This window comes from Lynx canadensis, chromosome A1 (genome assembly GCF_007474595.2).
Source record: "Lynx canadensis isolate LIC74 chromosome A1, mLynCan4.pri.v2, whole genome shotgun sequence".
NCBI lineage: Eukaryota > Metazoa > Chordata > Mammalia > Carnivora > Felidae > Lynx > Lynx canadensis.
In genome coordinates this window covers 109,352,960-109,371,315 of record NC_044303.2, presented here as the reverse complement: position 1 = coordinate 109,371,315, position 18,356 = coordinate 109,352,960, and the positions used below count along the sequence as shown (strand labels likewise).

The 18,356-nt window shown below is 46.2% G+C and overlaps 1 protein-coding gene across 1 annotated transcript in view; it reads right to left on the bottom strand.

Annotated features, from left to right (window-relative positions):
* Window positions 1-18,356, bottom strand: part of LOC115516101 — a 69,269-nt gene that overhangs the window by 15,619 nt on the left and 35,294 nt on the right. Inside the window, exon 4 of the mRNA XM_030318529.1 lies at window positions 12,224-12,264. Coding sequence (XP_030174389.1) covers window positions 12,224-12,264 — 41 coding nt within the window. The remainder of the gene's footprint in view (window positions 1-12,223; window positions 12,265-18,356) is intronic.

Below are 18,356 nucleotides of genomic sequence, written 5' to 3'. Positions count from 1 at the left end.
TGCATTTGACTACTCTAGCTACCTCTCATAAATGAGGGACAAATATAATATTTGTCCTTTTGTGTCTGGCTTATTTCACTTTTTATTTTTTAAAGTTTATTCATTTATTTTTGAGAGAGAGAGCATGAGTGAGGGAGGGGCAGAGAGATAGGGAGAGGGAGAATCCCAAGCAGGCTCTCCACTATTGGCATAGACCCCAACGTGAGGCTCAAACTCACAAAATGTGAGATCATGACCTGAGCCAAGATCAAGAGTCAGCTGCCAAACTGACTGAGCCACCCAGGCACCCCTGGCTTATTTCACTTCTTAGCATAATGTTTTCAAGGTTCATCCATGCTGTAGCATGTGGCAGAATCTCATTTCTTTTTAAAGCTGAATAATATTCCATTTTGTGTATAGACTACATTGTGTTTATCCATTCATCTGTCAATGGGCATTTAGATTGTTTTCACTTTGGGGCTATCGTGAATAATACTTATAGGAACATGGGTATAAAAATATCTTTTTGAGTTCTTGCTTTCAGTCCTTTTGGGTACATATCCAGACTTGGAACTGCTGGATCTTAAAGTAATTCTGTTTAATTTTTTCAGGAAACACTATACCATTTTCCACAGCAACTACACCATTTTAAATTTCCATCAGCAATGCACAAGAGTTCTAATTTCTCCACAGCCTTGTCAATAATTATTTTCTATTTTTTTGATAATAGCCATCCTGAAGGGTGTGAAGTCATACCTCACTATGGTTTTGATGTGCATTTCCCTAATTCAAACTGCTCATTTTTAAATCCATTTCTGTCTGAATCAAATCCTTTGTCCTTTATTTCTTGATAATATGGACCTTTCTCCCTTATTCTCCTTGTCTATACTTACTCTTTGCATTGTATGTATTCTTTGAAATTGTGGCGAAATAAATACACATAACATAAATTTTAGCATCTTAACCATTTGTAAGGGTACAGTTCAGTTTTCTTAAGTAAATTCACATTATTGTGACCTAACCCAAATTACTTTTATAATGATAAAAAGAAACAAAGTCTATTTTAATTTTTTTTATTTTTTAAATGCTTATTTATTTATTTTTGAGAGAGATAAAGAGAGAGAGAGAGGGAGCAAGTACACAAGTGGGGGAGGGTAGAGAGAGAGAGGGAGACATAAAATCTGAAGCAGGCTCCAGGCTCTGAACTGTCAGCACAGAGCCTGACATGGGGCTAGAACCCACAAACTGTGAGATTATGACCTGAGCTGAAGTCAGATGCTCAACTGACTCAGCTACCCAGTCACCCCACAAAAGTCTATTAAAAAAAAAAAAGGCAAGCAAGCAATGATTCTCAGTCCATGGAGATGTTCACACACTTTGGCCCAGTCTTGGCAAGGACTTGCATTCATCTACTGAGCACCTTCCATGCTCTGGGCTGTGTGCCGGGCAGGGGGCTCTGAGGAGATCAGGTTTCCATCCTTGGATTTCAGCCTCTGTGCAGAACAGTTATAACCAAGGCTGTTCTGGGCTGAAAGGGCCATGCTGCTGTGTGATGAAGGGTTGGGAAGGTGGCATTGATGGGGTTACATGTGAGCTGTGCCTCAAAGGACAAGGAGACATTTGCAGGTGCTCAAGTGCAGAAAGGACCTGGCTAGTGCTGTCGGGCTATGGCAGCACTTATCACAACGGCCATTACATAAACACTTGTTAATAATTTATGTCTGTTTTCCCTCCTCAGCTGTAAGCTTCATGAGAATAAGGCCAGGTAGTCTTATTCCCTGTTGAACCCTACTGTGTGTGCCCAGCACAGGCAGGTGTAAAATGAATACTTGCTGAATAAGTGTTGGGAAGGGGGAGGAGAGAGGAGAAGTCTCATTCGAGATCTCGGCTGTGAAAGGCAGACAGCATGGCTGTACTCCGCGGGGAAAGGGGTGGAGGGAAGCATTACACAGACAATGCTGGCGGAAGCATATCAAATACTGCACAAAGGCAGCCAGTGTAGGAGAGTTTGAAGACCCAGACTTGAGAGAACTAAAGGGCATAATTGCTGGGAGGGGCTCTGGTGAAAGGGGAGAGGCTGGTAGGCATACTCAGTGGAAGGAGAGGAGTCTCTCTTTTTATGAGACTCAGATGGCCAAAGACAGAACAAGCCAGTTGTTGGCAAGGATGTGAAGCAACTGGAACTCTCACACGCTGCCAGAGAGAGTTCTTCCTGGTACTATTCCAGGTTTCAGATAGAACTCTGGTGGCTGGTTAGTGCAGACCAACATTTATTCCATATTCCAAGGGAACACCGGCATCTGTACTTGGACTATCAGACATGAAAGGCTCTATGTCCAGAGCAATTTCCAAGATGGGCCTGAATCCATGGAACATGCCACAACCAAGAGCCCAGAGCTGGTTCTGTGCTCACCAGCCTCCAAAATGTCAACTTTGCCCACATGCTTCCTTGTCCCTCTTTTCATGTCACATAGCTGGCAGGACTTCAGTCAACAGAAGGTGGACCATGCTCTTTTCAAAGAGCACACAGATGGGTACTGATGAGACTGTCCCCTGCCCCCTGTTTCCCAAGCTCCAGACACCATGGTGAATTCCATCTGGGTGTTCAGAACCCCTCTGCCTGAGGGGCCTTTATGCACACCCAGGCAGGCATCAGCAGTCCAGTCCCCTGCTGGTGCTCCAACTCCAGACTCACTGCACAGAGCTCCTCGCCTACCAGAAATGGGGCACATGTGCCAACACAGAGCCCACACAGGGCAGCTCTGCTTGCCACCTGCACAACCCCAGTCTGAGGGAAGGAAAATGCTGACTCTGTGTGTGGTCTGCATCTTTACTGCATCGTCCTTTTCAAGTTGGAGGTTGTTGTCACTGAGTTACCAAATGCCACTCTACCCACTGTTGGGAGCCAGAGAGAAGTGCCCAGCAGTCCTTGGGATGAAACTGCAGTCCAGAGGGGAGGATAAAATGAACACAGATGACACAACAGGGACCCAATACAAGGCAGTATGTAATTAGGAGCCACACTGTATGGTCTCACTCTAAGTGCAGCTGAAGCTCAGAAGAGTGAGGGGTCCATAGGGGTAGGGTGGCCAGGGAAGGTCCTGGAGCAGGGCCGCAAGGTGGGCAACAGAGGACAGACGAGATCATTACAGATGAGAGAAGCAACAACCGGGACCTAGATGTAAGCGCACAGAATTCAAGACCTGGCCAGGCTGGGACCCATGTGGGAGGGCCTCACTAGCTAGCTGCCCTTTCACCCAGGAGAAAGGCCACAGATGGAAGGCCTCCCTCAGCCCCACCCAGGCCCCCAGAACACATGCTCCACTGTCTCCAGCTTGACCACAACCCCCACATGAGCTGTGTCCTGTTCATACTGGCCCAGAAACTGGGAAGTACCTGGCATGTGGCCCCTCCACTTCCTCCACATGATTGCCTGGGGCTCTGGGGGTATCAGCAAGGGATCATTTTTGTGGTCAGGAAATGTCTGTGGCAGCTGTGGACACCACCGGCTGTCTCTGGGCTCTTCTGAAGTGGAGGCTATATTCCCAAAGATTTGCAACTGCCTAAACTCCAGCTCCAATCTCTTGCTTCTTCCTGGTAGGCCCATCTTGGTATAGGGGGTGAAGGTTATCTTTACCCATGTCCATGAGGTCCCCTCAGATCCAAAATACTCTTAAGTTCAAAGGCAGGACATCGAGAAACAGAACAGCAGATACCAACTTGTGGTTTAGTTCAATGGTTTTCAACCTTGGCTACACATAGGAACCACCTGAGGAGCTTCTTACAAATGTTCATGTCCAAATACTTCAACAGGCACTTTGCAAAGAGGGGATGTAAATGTCTAATAAACATATGAAAAAGTGCTCAACTGTATTAGTCATCAGGAAAATGCAAATTAAAACCACACCGCAATATCATTACACACCCACCAGAATGGCTAACACGAAAGAGATATAAAGTACCAATTGCCGGCAAAGATGTGAAGCAACCAGAACTCTCAGACATTGCTGGAGGGAGTGTGAACGGGTACAGCCACTCTGGAAAATTATTTGGCATAAGGTACTGAAGTTGAACACATTTGTATCCAGACTTGCTTAGCACTTCCACTAAATATGCCCACAAATGTGCTCCAAAAGACACCATAGGAACGCTCATAGCAGTAGCAGTCATAATAACCCCAAATCCCAAACAACAATCCAAACACCCAAATATCCATCGATAGTAAAACGGATAGATGAATTGGGGAATATCCAGATGGTGGAATACTGTACAGCAACGAGAACAAACGAACTATGGCAACCATAAACACACAGCTTGGGTGAATCTCATAAGCATAATGTTGAGTGGAAGAATCCAGACACAAAAGTCCATGTACTTTATGATTCCATTTATATAATATAAAACTTGAAAACAGGCAAGACTCATTTCCACCATCAGAAGTGAGAATGGTGGCGACCCCTTGGGGCACCAGGGGATGCTGGTGAGGTTGTGCTTCTTAATCCGGATGCTTGTTACTCTGGGTAAGTTCACTTTGCGAAAATTCACTTAGATCTATACTTAGGTTTTGTGTTGTTGTTGTTGTATATGTTACCCTTCAATACACACTTAGATTTTTTTTTTTTCTTAACTCAGATCACTTTAGTTGGTATCTCTGGGGTGAGAGTGAGGCCCAGGCATCAATATTTTTTATATCCTAGATGAGTGTAATGTGCAGCCAGGATTGAAAGCCACTGGTTTAGTTTCTTGGGAAAAGGAGATCCACTCAAAGGTTTGGAATGCCCTGACAAAAGGCACTGTCCAGGCTGGTGGAGTGAGATACTGGGGTTCAAAGAGTCCATCTTTGCTGATGGGAGCAAGCCTCCTGCACGAGGGGAGGAAGTATTGCGGCATGCTGTTGTAATGTGTTTCTTCCCTGGCAGTGTCTGTTGAAAGCTGGTTGCATCAGTTTGTAATGGTGTGTAATGACATCAAGGTGGACCTCAGCTCTGCCCCCAGAGAAGTGGCTTATCAGCACAACTGCTACAGGGTCATTCATAGAGAGGTGGCAGCTGGACTTCCCAGGGACTATTACCCAGGCCAGAGACACTGCTGAGGATCTGGTGTCGTGGGGGGTGGGAGTAGGTCCCCTGAATGTCTATGTTTGTGGGTAACAGTCTGGGTTCCAGACGATGCCTAAACTCCCTGGCCTCGGGGTCCAGATTAGGAACTTGCAACATCTTGCTGAGGACTTGGTTCAAGTGCCCAGGCTGAGAATTTTCCTTCCTCTCTTTGTGGTTAGAGGCAGCCACCCTAGCAATGGCCACCTCCAGCACACTCTGGTCAACAATGGGCAGCTTGGACAGGAAAAGACAAGACACAGGCTTACACACTACACCTGGGCCCCATCCCAGTACCTGGACCATGAACCTTCTGCTGTGAGAAGGACAGCGCAGAAAGGCCTCAGAAGCTTCCCCCAGACCCCCGGGCCCTCCACCATCCAGCCATGGTCTGCCTCTTCTGTCCATGTCCCTGCATGTCTGCCCCATAGCATCGTGTCTACAGAGCAGGAGTGAACAGGAAGGGGCCTGGGGCCTCTTGCAACTCAGCCAGGCGGGACGCTGGGGGGCCTCGGCTGACTGCATTTGGCAGAGGGACACAGAGTGGTGTGGGATGAAAAAGGACAAGTTAAACTGATAAAGGCTACATCAATGGAGGTAGCCAAGTTAGGAACAAAGAAATCTATCTCCAACTGCCCAGTCCCTACTCCCCAAATTAAAAAAAAAAAAAAAAAAATCCCTAGAAGTGAAAGAGGCATGAATAAGGAAGCCAGGGTGTAAAGATATGAGTGTCTCTCCACTGAAGCTGTAACTCTCCACTTCTCTGGCTTCAGTCTCCCCCATGGGAAATGGGGGGGATGCCCCCAGGTGTTTTCTCCTGGCCCAGGAGGGCAGAGGATCAATGGCTCTGCTGGAGTGGCCAGAGAGACACGGTGCCAGGGGCTGTGCCTGTGCTGCCCCTGGCTGAGACCTCAGCCCCCATGTGCCATCTCACCTCCCTCATCTGTGAGAGGCCACATGGCCAGCCCTGCCAGCCAGAGTGCCCCTACCCCTTCCTTTTGTCTACTTTACAAAGCGTTTATGAAATGTTTCCTTTCTATGTTTCAGGAAATGGGTGGCCAGGAAGAGTTCTTGATTCTAATTTTTCCCTAGAGTTACCTATGCTTCAATGGTCTGTAGAAATTAAACAAAACTAAGGTTTGACTAGGCCAGGGGAGGGAGGAGGCAAGAGAATCCAGAGAGCACTCCAGCAGCAGAGCCGTGCAGGCTGATCTCAGGGGTAGCTGAAGGGTGGCTGGGCTCTGGGGCACTCCTCCTGGGCATGAGGTATGACTGGGGCCTAGGCCGTGGGCCTCTTTGGGCTTCACTATACTCATCCCAGGGGATAAACAAGCACATAATACCCTCATAGTAAAAGCATCAAAGAGGCTACTGACCTGGAAGCACACAGGCTTAGTGGGCTTAGTGACCTAAGGCACTCCTAATGTCAGATCTAAGGGAATCCCATCCAGACATGGCCCGGATGTCCCCTGAATATACACTTGACCTTAAAGATCCAGCAAGAATCTGTTATTCAGGAAGGTATTTCTTCATTTTCTGAAACTGTTGATATTTTCCAGTCAGCCATATAATTTTTAAAAGTCATAAAAATCTCTCTCCTGGTTTCCTTTTATTTACATACTTATCTTCCTTCTCAAAATACTCCAGTAAGTAATATTTCCCCATATGGAGAAGTCACTAACACAGTACCCTCTACCAGGCATTACAGTCAAAAACCTAGAAAGTGTATTTTTAAAATTCCTGAGTAGTCCAGAGAGGTCACAAAGCTCATAAGAAGAACACCTAAGAGGATCTTGCAGGGCTCATTCAGGGACTATTCTTATTTTAGAAGCAAATCAGAAAAAGTTTCTGTATGGTCAGAGTCCCAGTGGGAAACAGATACACACTGCACAGGTAACAGAGGGGACCTTAAAGAAGGACAAGGTGAGCAGAACTGAGGCAAAGGACAAGGGAAAGAGAAGCACCCTGGAGCCAACACCAGTGAGGGAGCTGTTACCTCCTACCTGAAGGGAGGAGGGCAAGGGAGTGGTTACAGGAACCTAGACAAGCCTGGAGGGGAGGGCTGCCACAGGGGTTGTGCCTGAAGGGTGAAGCACACAGACCCAGCAGACTGAGGCCTAGCAAGTAAGGTGAATGGGATAAAGTATCCTAAAGCACCTAACATTATCCTCCAGGGTCCTGCAGGGACTTTCTATTGGCCAAACCCAACTGGAAGCACTGGTTGATAAATTCCACAAAGGTCAAATCCTGCAAGGTGTGGGGAAGGGTAGAAAATGGGTGGGGCCAGGGATCCCGTGCACTGTCGTCAGGTTTAGCCATTGAAAAACAGTTGATTAGAACTTAATGTGCTGTAATGTGGCATTCTCACCATAAATAAATGGGACAAGAGACAGCCCGAGACAGAGATGACCACAAAAAGGGTTCAAGGGATTTAAATGCAGTGATCCTGGTCCCTATCATGGAGGGACAAATTGCTCTACATAGCCTAATAATTCCAAGGTACACAAGTATGTTTATAAACATGACTCTGAATTACCAGCAAAGGGTTGAATGTGGTCACTGCACTACTGAACAGAGCTTTCAGGGCAGGGAAGATGATAACACAAGGTAGAGATGTATCTCATTCCAAAAGAAGTACAACAGGGCTTACAGTTAACACGTCAGGTCAGTCACATGTCCTAATCTTCTTTCTCTCCTGAAGTGCTGCTAAAATGCCAGTCAAGAAATAAAATGGTATAGTGGGGGGAATGGGTGAAATAGGCAATGGGCATTAGGAGTGCACTTGTCATGATGAGCACCAGGTGAGGTATGGCAGTGTTGAATCGCTATATTGTACACCTGAAAATAATTTTACACTGTATGTTAACTGGGATTTAAATAAGAACTTAAAAAATAAATTAGATATAAATTTAAAAAAGAAAAGAAAGGTATAACCCTTCAAGTGCAAAGAGAATGGTAAAAGAGACATCAATGGATAAGATTTTAGCACACTCCAGAAAGGCAGAAAGCAGGTGGAGGAAGCTGGTCTCCTAGGGACTGCAGAAGGGGATGTTGCCAGGAGGCAAGCCCCTTCACCCTCAGAACCTGGAGCAACTCAGACTTGAGGGAAATTAAGTATTATGATGGTGGTGGTCAGGTATAGGAAGCAGTGGGGTAAGGAACCAGGGATATCCTCCTAGATCCCACCTCACACTCCATCCCACATAGCAGGTGACTGAAGACCCTGAACAGGAGAGGCTCAGGCAGAAGAGATGGCAGATGAACACAAGGCTGCAAATGGGGGATGAGGGCAAAGTCTGGAGAATGAAGGGTGAGAGTCAATGTCCCCACTCTTCACACTGCACCATGCCCCAGGCATATATCACCCCATTCTGGAGTGTGGCGAATTTCAAACATGGCTGCAAATTTTTCTGACACATCTTCCTCTGAGAAGTGGGTGTCAGTCTCCTTCCCTGAATCTATGTAGTCTTGTGACTACAGTGGAAGTGATGCCATGTGACTTCCAAGGCCAGGCTGCAGAAAGCCATGCAGCGCCCATGTTGCTGGCTGGAGCATTCACACTGGAGCCCTGAGCCACCACATAAGAGGCCCAACTCCCAGGCTGGATGCTAGAGAGGCCATGTGCAGTCTCCCCAGTCACCAGTCCCAGCTGAGTCCAGGCTTCCTGCTATCCCTGCCAAGTGGAGAACCATCTTGAAAGTGGATCTTTCAGCCCCAGCTGTTCTAAATCCCAGCTACGCAAGTCTCCAGTCATTTCAGTCATCCTAACCAGGGCCCCAGACGTGGTGCAGCAGAGAAGAGCTGTGCCTTTTCTGAATTTCTGACTTGCAGAATAACAAAACGGCTGTTGTTGATGCTACTAAGTTCTGGGGTGATTTGTTATGCAGTAATAAGTAACGGGAACAAGGAGTCAGAGTGCTTCTCTTGAAAAGCAGAATGGCTCAAGTAGTGGTTCTCAAAGGGGTGATCTGGGCCACAGGTGACATCTGGCAATGTTGATAGACATTTTTGGTTATCACAACTCCATGAAGGGAGGCTGCTACTGGCATCTGGACGTAGACTTCAGGGATACTGTTAAACACTCGACAGTGCCCAAGAGCCCCTGACAATAAGGAACTGTTTGTCCTAAAATATCAACAGCACCAAGGTCGAGAAACCTAGCTTCAGAGAAGAGTGTGGCATTTTGAGGCTTGTTAACGAAAAGGCTGGCTTGCTACCTATAGCAAAGCCCCAGCTGATAGGTTGTTCCCAAACACACAGTTTGATTCATACTTTTTATTGCATCATTCATTCATAAATATTAACAGGCAGCCACGACATGTGACATTTGAGGAAAGCCTCCAACATGAAAGAGAGAAAACAAACAAAAAGTAGCTAGGTGGATATAAAGGCAACAAAGAGAAAAGAAGAATATTAAAACAAAACAAATAAACAAAAGAAAAAGAAATAACTCCTTCAGAGAGATAAGAGGGCAATACCATATCTATAGAACAAGAATGTGATATTATGAAAAAAGGCACAGAAAACATGAATATTTGTATATTAAAAATATGAAGGCCACAATTACAAAATCAGCAGAATGGTTGGAGGATAAAGTCAAGTAAAGTTTCCCAAGAAAGTAGACCCAAAAGGCAAAGGGAAGGGAAATAAAAAATATAAGAATATCAGAAGAGTAATCCAGTTACCAATTTACCAGTTTACCAGTTTACCAACTGGTAACAGCAGTTAGCAGTTTACCAACAGGTAAAATAAAGGGGAGAAAATTATCAAAGATATAAGATATTTTCCCCCGAGACCTCAAGGACACGTAACACACCACTTAGTTCAGCAGTGAATAATGTGTCTGCAGTCACTACTGAGTCAACCAAAAATCATGTTATCTTCTTACTGGGAGATGGAGGGAGGAGAACTGGAAGTAGCTTTGTAGGAAAGCTTAATTTTTGTCTCCCACAAGAAGTCAACAGATGTCTAAAGTTGGCAAATCAAGAAATAACAGTATGAACAGAAATAGGAACTAATGAAGAGTAGAAAGAGGCTTCTCTAGAGAGAGAAAAGCACCAAGAAAGGTAAGGAGGCAATCCTTATTACAAGCTTCCTGTACTGTTGATATATAAACCATATGCATGCATGATTTTGATAAAACAAATTAATTAAACATTGCAATGTGATGGGACTGAGTTTGATTACTTGGAGAATTCACTTAGGTGGATGATCCCTGCCCCAAGAAATGCTGAATAAATTGGCACCTCATTGATGTGGGTGGGGGTGGGGATAGGAGCTGGCAAGTAAATCTTTGGGGGTCACCAGTCACTGGCTCCCTTTCCCAGCAGGCTGTATTTGCTTGGGAAATCCTGCTCTTGAGCGTGGATCCTGCCAGGCTGCCAAAGGAAAGGGGAGCTAGTCATCCTTTTAGGAATTTAGGAATTCACTAGGATTTCCTGTCTCTCCTACTCTGGATGTGGACAATATGCTGGGTTTCTGAAGGCCCAGGGCCCCTCCTGTCATGTGCTCAGCTGCCAGAGGTGGCTGCACACACTCCTCATCATCTCATGGGGCAGATGGGACTTGAGTCACCGTATCTCCTACCACGACCTCCCCAGGAGCTGTCAAAGTGGGGAACATGCCTGTAGGGTTTGAATCTTAACTCTGAGGTACATCTCCTTGGGCACCAGCCGTCAGGTCTAAGGGTCCTTTTTGTTCTTTCCTTCACCCACCTCCCTCCCCCTTCCCTCTCCTTCCTGCCTCTCCTTCATTCCTTCAGGGCTTTGCCCCAGGGGCTGCTCAGCTGGCTTGCCTGCCCAAAGCAAGGCAGGGTTTTTTTTTTTTCTTTAAATCTTTCCCATTGTTACTTCTTTTAAAAATTACCTCATTGTTAAATAAGTAACAAGTATTCCTTGTAGAAAAATAAGAAAATATTAAAAATCACCCACAATTCTACCAGCCAAATAAAACCATTACTTGTCTATGAATTTCCAGAATGTTTCCAGGCTTATACACTGGCAGAAATATTACTGGTTCACATCTCATCTGGGTACCCAGCTGCTGAGCCCTCAACCCAGGCCGGACCCTGTGCTGAGGCCTTTAGATGTGTTAATCCCACCCAGTTCTTGCAACCATGTTATTATGCCCATTTTACTGGCAGGTAGTAGAGGCTCAGGGAGATCACATCACTTGCCTGAGTTCCCACACGGGTTAAGAGACTGATCTGGATTTCAACCCTCCAGCCTGAGTCCCAAGCCACTTGCCTTGCATGTTTTGTAAGCTTTATTCATTTTTTCTTTTTCCTTTTTTTTCCCTTTACTTAGCAATATATGCAAATGTCTTTCTTGCCAGTAAGTATACACCTAGGTCATTCTGCTGCATGATGTGCCCTTGTGTGGATGTGCCAGGTTTTAAAGGACCAATTCCTTTTTCTTGGGCTTTCCAATGTTTCTTTCTCTTTTTTTTTTCTATTATAAAACAATGTGGTTATAAATATATAACCTTTGCACATATACCTTTGCACAACTGTGATTATTTTCCTAGGATAAATTCCAAAAAGTAGAATTGCCTGGTCAAAGCCTGGACACATTTTTAACACTGGTTTTAAAAAGCCCCTTTTTGAATCAAGTCAGCAGTACACACACATTGGTACACATTTCCCTACCATCCATTATTTACTGAGTGTTTTCACTCTTTGAAATTTAGACCACATTTAACACAGAATCAGATAACTCCTAGGCAGGAAGCATCCTATATTTCTCTGGATCTAGACCTAAACCATCCTTGCTGAAAAAAACAAAAACAAAAACAAAAACCCAGGACACCCCGACTTCAGTAGGTTTGGCAGAAGAGCGAGGGATGAAGGACAGAGGCCTGGAGGGAGGTAAGGAAAGCAGAGCAGGAGAGCCAGGCTGTGGGCACAAATGACTGGTTTGGGGGAGGTCTTCTTGGGTCTAAAGACCTTGCAGCCACCTCTGATGATTCACAGCTCAACACTGAGCTGGACTCACTGTTCCCAGTGCCCACACTCTACCCAGGAAGTCAACACGAGTCCCCTGTGTTACCCAGCTGCCAACACTTTCAATACTCTAGTCTTCCTTGAATATCTTCCAAGGCCCTTTAAGTTGGGAAGTCCCAAAAGAGACACAGTCTTATTGTTCTCTTACCTTGATGTTGTTTTCCTCCAATAGGCTGCAAACCCTGGCACCTGGAAAAAAAAGGAAAGTAAATGATTGAGGCAGTGTGCTGAGGGCAGGCCTTGGGGTAAAAGAGGCCTGGGTGGAAATGAAGTGGGGTGTGCTCATCTGTGGTGAGTTCTTCGGAAGCCACTGAGGTGTGAGCTGGCTGCACGCTGGCCCAGGTCAAACACAGGCATCATGATTTCCACAGAGGCGCATTCTCTACTTGGGGCATTTCTTTCACACCGAGTCTATTAATGCTCCTATGCCAGCAGGAAACTCAGTGATCTTTCTACCTTGTCTCAAAGGCCTTTTATAAACAGTAAGTCATCCTTTCATGTATTTTTAGTCATATATCCATTCATCGGATATTTATTTGACACCAACTATATGCCAGGCACTGTTTTCAGGCCCTGGAGACACAGCAGGAGACAAAACAGATAAAAACCCTGCCCTCAGAGAGCTTGCAGTCTACTAGGGGAGATCAACAACCAAAGAAAGAAAAAATATATATATATAATATATAGTAGTCAGGAGAGGAAAGTGCTCTGGAGGAAGAATAGAGCAGAGAAGGGGAAGGGAGCTATGGAGCAGGTGGGAAAGTGTACCAAATTCTAAACAGTATGGCCAGGGAAGGTGAATTATGACCAAAGACCTGAAAGAAATGAGGGCAAGGACCCTTACATTTAATAGGAAAGAAGATTTCCAAGTGGAGGGAACAGCATGTACAAAAGTCCAGATGTGAGAGCCTGCCTGACATGGTACAGATCAGTGGGAAAGGGTGAGGTGGCCAGAGGAGAGTGAGTGAAGGGGAAGTAAGAAAGAGAATCAGAGAGGCAGCAAAGCTCTGAACATGTAGGGCACTAAAAGAAGGCCCTTGAATGACCTTGAGCTTTGACTCAGATGGGAGCCACTGGAGAGTTTACACAGAGAATTGCAATGATGTGACTCACATTTTAACAATGCCACTCTGGATGCTGTGTTGAGAATAAACTGGGCAGCACAGGTAGAACCAACCAGTTAGGAGGTTATTGCAGAAATTGTGGCAAGAGACACCGATAACTTGGACTAGAGAGGCAGCATGGAGGTATTCAGATATGATCAGATTCTATTGAGTAGAGCCAACAGGAATTGCTCATGGATTAGAAGTAGATTGGAAATAAAGAATTCAGATAGGGCTCTGAGATTTTTGGCCTGAGCAAATGGGAGTCCAGAATTGCCATTATCTGCCTTGCAGAAGCCTACTGATGGAGCATGTTTGGGGGAAGATAAGGAACTTGGTTTTGGACATGTTAAGTAGGAGATGCCTTTTAGACAGTTGGAGAGCCCTGTGGGCAGGTTGGATATATGAGTTCAGGGGAGAGATCCAGGCCCAAAATGAAGACTTGCAAATACTCATCACATAGCTCTTTAAAGCAATGACCCAGGATGAGATCACCAAGGGGGTGACTGTCAGTAGGGAAACGGTCAGTCTAAGGAATGAGTCCCATTCAATTATTCAGCAAAAAAGACAGAGAAGGAGTAGCAAGTACAGTAGGAGAGAAACCAGGAGAAAGGGTTTCAAGGAGGATGGAGCAATCCATTGTGATAGGTCAAGACACAGAATTAATCCTTGGATTTAGCATCATAGGGTCACAGTTGATCTGGGTCGAGGGCAGATTCAGTGGAATGGTTTTGGGATGGGAACCTGACTGCAACAGGCTCAAAAGAGAAGAGCTGAAGTCATCAGCCTGAAGGACAGAGTGAGCTGGCAGCAGCAGGAGACTGGAAAGCAAAGGGGTAAGTGATGATCAGATAAATTGCTTCTACCTTCACTCCACTAGTTTGTAAAATATAACGCACAAAGCCACACTCCCCCAACACGTGTCAGTGGCAGCCATGGTCACCAAGCTGAACCAGGTTCTCCAGGTCACTGAGCTTCCTCCAGTTCTGGCCCCGTGAGCCACCTATCTGCCTTTTTCCAAACTTACATGAAGTAGTTCCCATTTTCTCACTGTCACCTGTGGCTTTAAGATCAATGCCCACAGCTTGGGGCTGCTGAGTATGCCCTCTGCCACTTACAAACCAAGATCTCACTTGGGCCCCTGGTGCTGATGGGAAATCAAAGGGAACAGGATAGGCAGTGTCCCTGGTCTCATGGAGCTTGCTTTGTGGTGGTGGAGATAATCACCCAAGAGACAGATGCACAGGCAGGTCATTTCAGATGTGGACAAATGCAATGAAGACAATAAAATGGGTGTGAGAGGGGGAGAAAGCATGGGAGGGGCCTCCTTCAGCCAGACTGTGTGGTCAGGCAGCCTCTCTGGGAGATGGCACCCAGCTAGTTCTCAAGCTGGCCCCTACCCCACTCTTCTTGGGCTTTCAGATCTCCCAGAGCTGGCTGGGGCCTGTGGTCATCTAAGCACAGGGCCAAAAGGAGACATTCTCTTTCTCTTCTCTAATATATACTGTGGGATTTTTGCTCCATGATTACAGAAGACATGCATTTTCACTGAAGGAATTGGAAAATATTGAAAAGAGGAAAAAAAAATCACTTACAATCCTACCACCCAGAGATAACTACTCTTCACACTTGGTATGCATCCTTATAGACAGTTTTCTATGCATACATACATATAGTGTTTAAAAATGAGATCAGGTTGTCCATTCTGTTCTGTGTACACTGTTTCAGTTATGAATTTTGACTAAACCTATTATAAGCACTCTTCTGATGTCATTTAATCTTCTACATGATGATTTTTAAAAATTTTTTAATGTTTATTTATTTTTGAGAGAGAGACAGAGAGACAGAGCGTGAGCAGGGGAGGGGCAGAGAGAGAGGGAGACACAGAATCCGAAGCAGGCTCCAGCCAGACTTGGGGGCTCAAGCTTGGGAACTGCTAGATCATGATTTCAGCCGAAGTCAGACGCTCAACTGACTGAGCCATCCAGGAGACCCTACATGATGATTTTTAAAGGCTATACAGCATTCCATTGAATGCATACTTTTGCCATACTTTATTTAAACCCCAAACACCGGCCATTTAGATCATTTCCAAGTGACTGCTACTAGGAGTAGATGCTATAGTAAACAATCTTGCATCTTTTTTTCCCTCCCTTAGTGGACTGGGTTTGCAAATCACTGATTATTTTCTTGGGTTAAAAGAAACCATCACTGGCCAGTGGGAGTGTCATGGGTCTCATGGCATCAGGAAGCAGCCTGAAGCTGAGGACAGTCGAAGGGCAGAGCTGAGCCAAGTACCAAGGAGCCAGAGCTCACTCAGATGCCAAAAGCTGATGCAATCCTCAGATATACCCTGGTCCTGAGTTTTCCTCCCTTGAGGGCCTAAACAATAGGAAAACAATAGGCCTCTCTTAAACCCAGTGAAAAACAGAGGGATTCCCCACCTGAGCCAAGAAGAGGGTGTCTCCTTCTGATGCAAGCATAAAGAGCACTCCCGCCTTCCCTTGAAATCCCCTTGGGGAAGCTCCCCTTTCCATCCCTCCCTGGGGAAAATATCCAAGAGATCAGGCATTCAGCCTTTCTTTGGGGGGGGGGGGGGGAGTTGCCAGGGAAGGCTTGGAACACAGAAGGTTCTACAGAAATGGCAGCTCCTCTCCTATCTCTGACCCAGCCTTGCTCCTGAACCCTTGAATTCCCCAGAAGGGCTGGCAGGGGCAGTCTATGCCCCGTATGAGAGGAGTGTCCTGAGGAGCAGTGAGTTGCGGGGGGTAAGGTGGGAAAAGAACAAGCCCAGGAGGCCACCAGACCTGGGTTTGAATCCTGGCTCTGGCACATTCCAGTCTCATTGTGGGTAAGTGACTTTACCTATGGAATGCAAGCTCCATAAGTGGGGGACTTGAGTCTGTTTTGTGTACTGTTATATCTGCAACACAACTAGTAAATGTTCAATAAATACTATGCCAAGGCAATGCATGATTCTTTTTTGTTGTTTAATTTGAGAAAAAGAGTGAGCCGAGGAGAGGGCAGAGCAAGACAGAGAGAGAATCTTAAGCAGGCTCCATGCTCAGCACAGAGGCTGATGCAGGGCTCCATCTCACAACCCTGGGATCATGACCTGAGCCAAAATCAAAGGTCAGATGCTCAACTGACTAAGCCACCCAGGGGCCCCAATGCATGATCCTTTCTAAGCCTCAGTTTGCTTATCTATGAAACCTACCTCAGAGGGTTGTTGTGAGGACTAAATAAAACATGGGTAAAATAATATAGTGTCTGGTATTCAACAAACACCAGTCCAAAGCTCTGGAAACTTGCTTCCATACCCCACATCCCATGGCATGGACAGGAAGCCCTGCCGTTTCCCCTTACTAGATAAAATTAGCTTGCCTCCACTCTGCTCACTATTTGCTGCCCAGACAAGCCTCTGGTCTGGTACATATTGCACTGTGTGTGTCTGCTTGTCCAACTCCCTTGTTAGGGTTCAGGGCAGCTAAAAGGACAAGAATTTTGCTTCCGTATCCTCTGCGCCTCTGAATAATACTATGAAGTAAGCAAGGTTGTTATCACCATTCTACATTTAAAAAAAAATTTTTTTTTAATGTTTTTATTTATTTTTGAGACAGAGAGAGACAGGGCATGAGCAGGGGAGGGGCAGAGAGAGAGGGAGACACACAATTGGAAGCAGGCTCCAGGCTCTGAGCTGTCAGCATAGAGCTCGATGCAAGGCTCAAACTCGCAGAGTGTGAGATCTTGACCTGAGCCGAAGTCAGACGCCCAACCGACTGAGCTACCCAGGCGCCCCCACCATTCTACATTTAAGGAAACTGAGGTTCAGAAAGATTAGGTGCTTTGCAGAGTAAGATCTAAATCTGGTTCTGATTTCCAGGTCCCTGCTCTCTTCTATGTGATTCTCTTGTAAATGGGAGTTGGGGATGGGGGTAGTGAGGAAGAAGCAAACCAGTTTCCATGTCCCTGAGGGAAAAGGCAGGCAGGACTCCAAGAAAAAGGAGGTACTTGGGAAATCAGCAGGGCACTGACATTCGTCTGAGCCCCATCTCATCTTCCTGTGGATAATCATGTGAGCTGCAGCTGCAACCCCCAAAGACCTGTGATTTGACTGGTCTGGGACAGGCTGATGAAAATGCAGGGGTTCCCAGGTTCCCTTTATCAATGTGGAACCCAGCCAGGAAGGGGATTTGGGTTTCCTCAGCCCAGAGCTTGAGGGTCATGGCCCCCACAGCAGGGGGAGTGGCTGCAGGGCACCTGCTCGGAGCTCCCCTATCCCCAGCTGTGGGGCGGGAAAGGCTCCCCACCGGACCAAATCTTGATTTACTCATCTCTGTGACCCCAGGATCCTGGTGAATGGTGACAGGCCCCAGCCTCCAATGCTGGCAAGTGAGGGAGAGAAAGTGGCTAGACCTAGGCCAGGGATGTGAAGGGGAGGAAACAAGAAACCAGGAAGAAGGGTTTTTAATACTGGGAATGGCCACTCTCTCTGTCTCCCTCCCCGTATTAAACTGTGTGTTTCTCGAGGGCAGGTCTGTGGCTGATTCATCTGTGTCTCTACCACACCCAGTAGATTGCTTTGCAGAGAGCTGGCAGCCACTTAATGTAGTTTATTGGAGGTATAACTGGAAGCCAGTACCCAAGATGACAGATGGCATCTGCTTTTCATGCCAGGGTCATCCAGGAAAGGGCCTGTCCGACTGGTCTGGTGTCCTGACAGGGACAACCCTGGGGAGGGTCAGGGACTCTTCACCTGAGGCATTAAGAGTTGACCTCCCTCCCCAAACTGCACCCAAGTGACTATCTCTCCCTTCCTCAGCCACAGAGAGACCTTTTGGGGGAAACCTCCAGGATCTAGGTATCTCTCTGGCAATAGAAATGGACTGGGTATGTGGTGTGACATCTTTGTCCTCGGGAATTTGGGAGGGCTGTGGGCCACAAGAAAGAAAAATCTAGAGCAAGTATCTCTTTATTGAGAGTAAAACTGATGCTTTTGCCTGAATGGTCAGATCAGCAGATTCTTTTTCCACCTGCCATTACCATAGTGTGCATGTACCAGATGGCTATACTCTTGCTGTTGCATGTTTGAAATGATGTCTTTTTGCATCCACATAGCCAAGAGACACATGAAAAGACGCTCAACATCCCCTATCATCAGGGAAATGCAAATGAAAC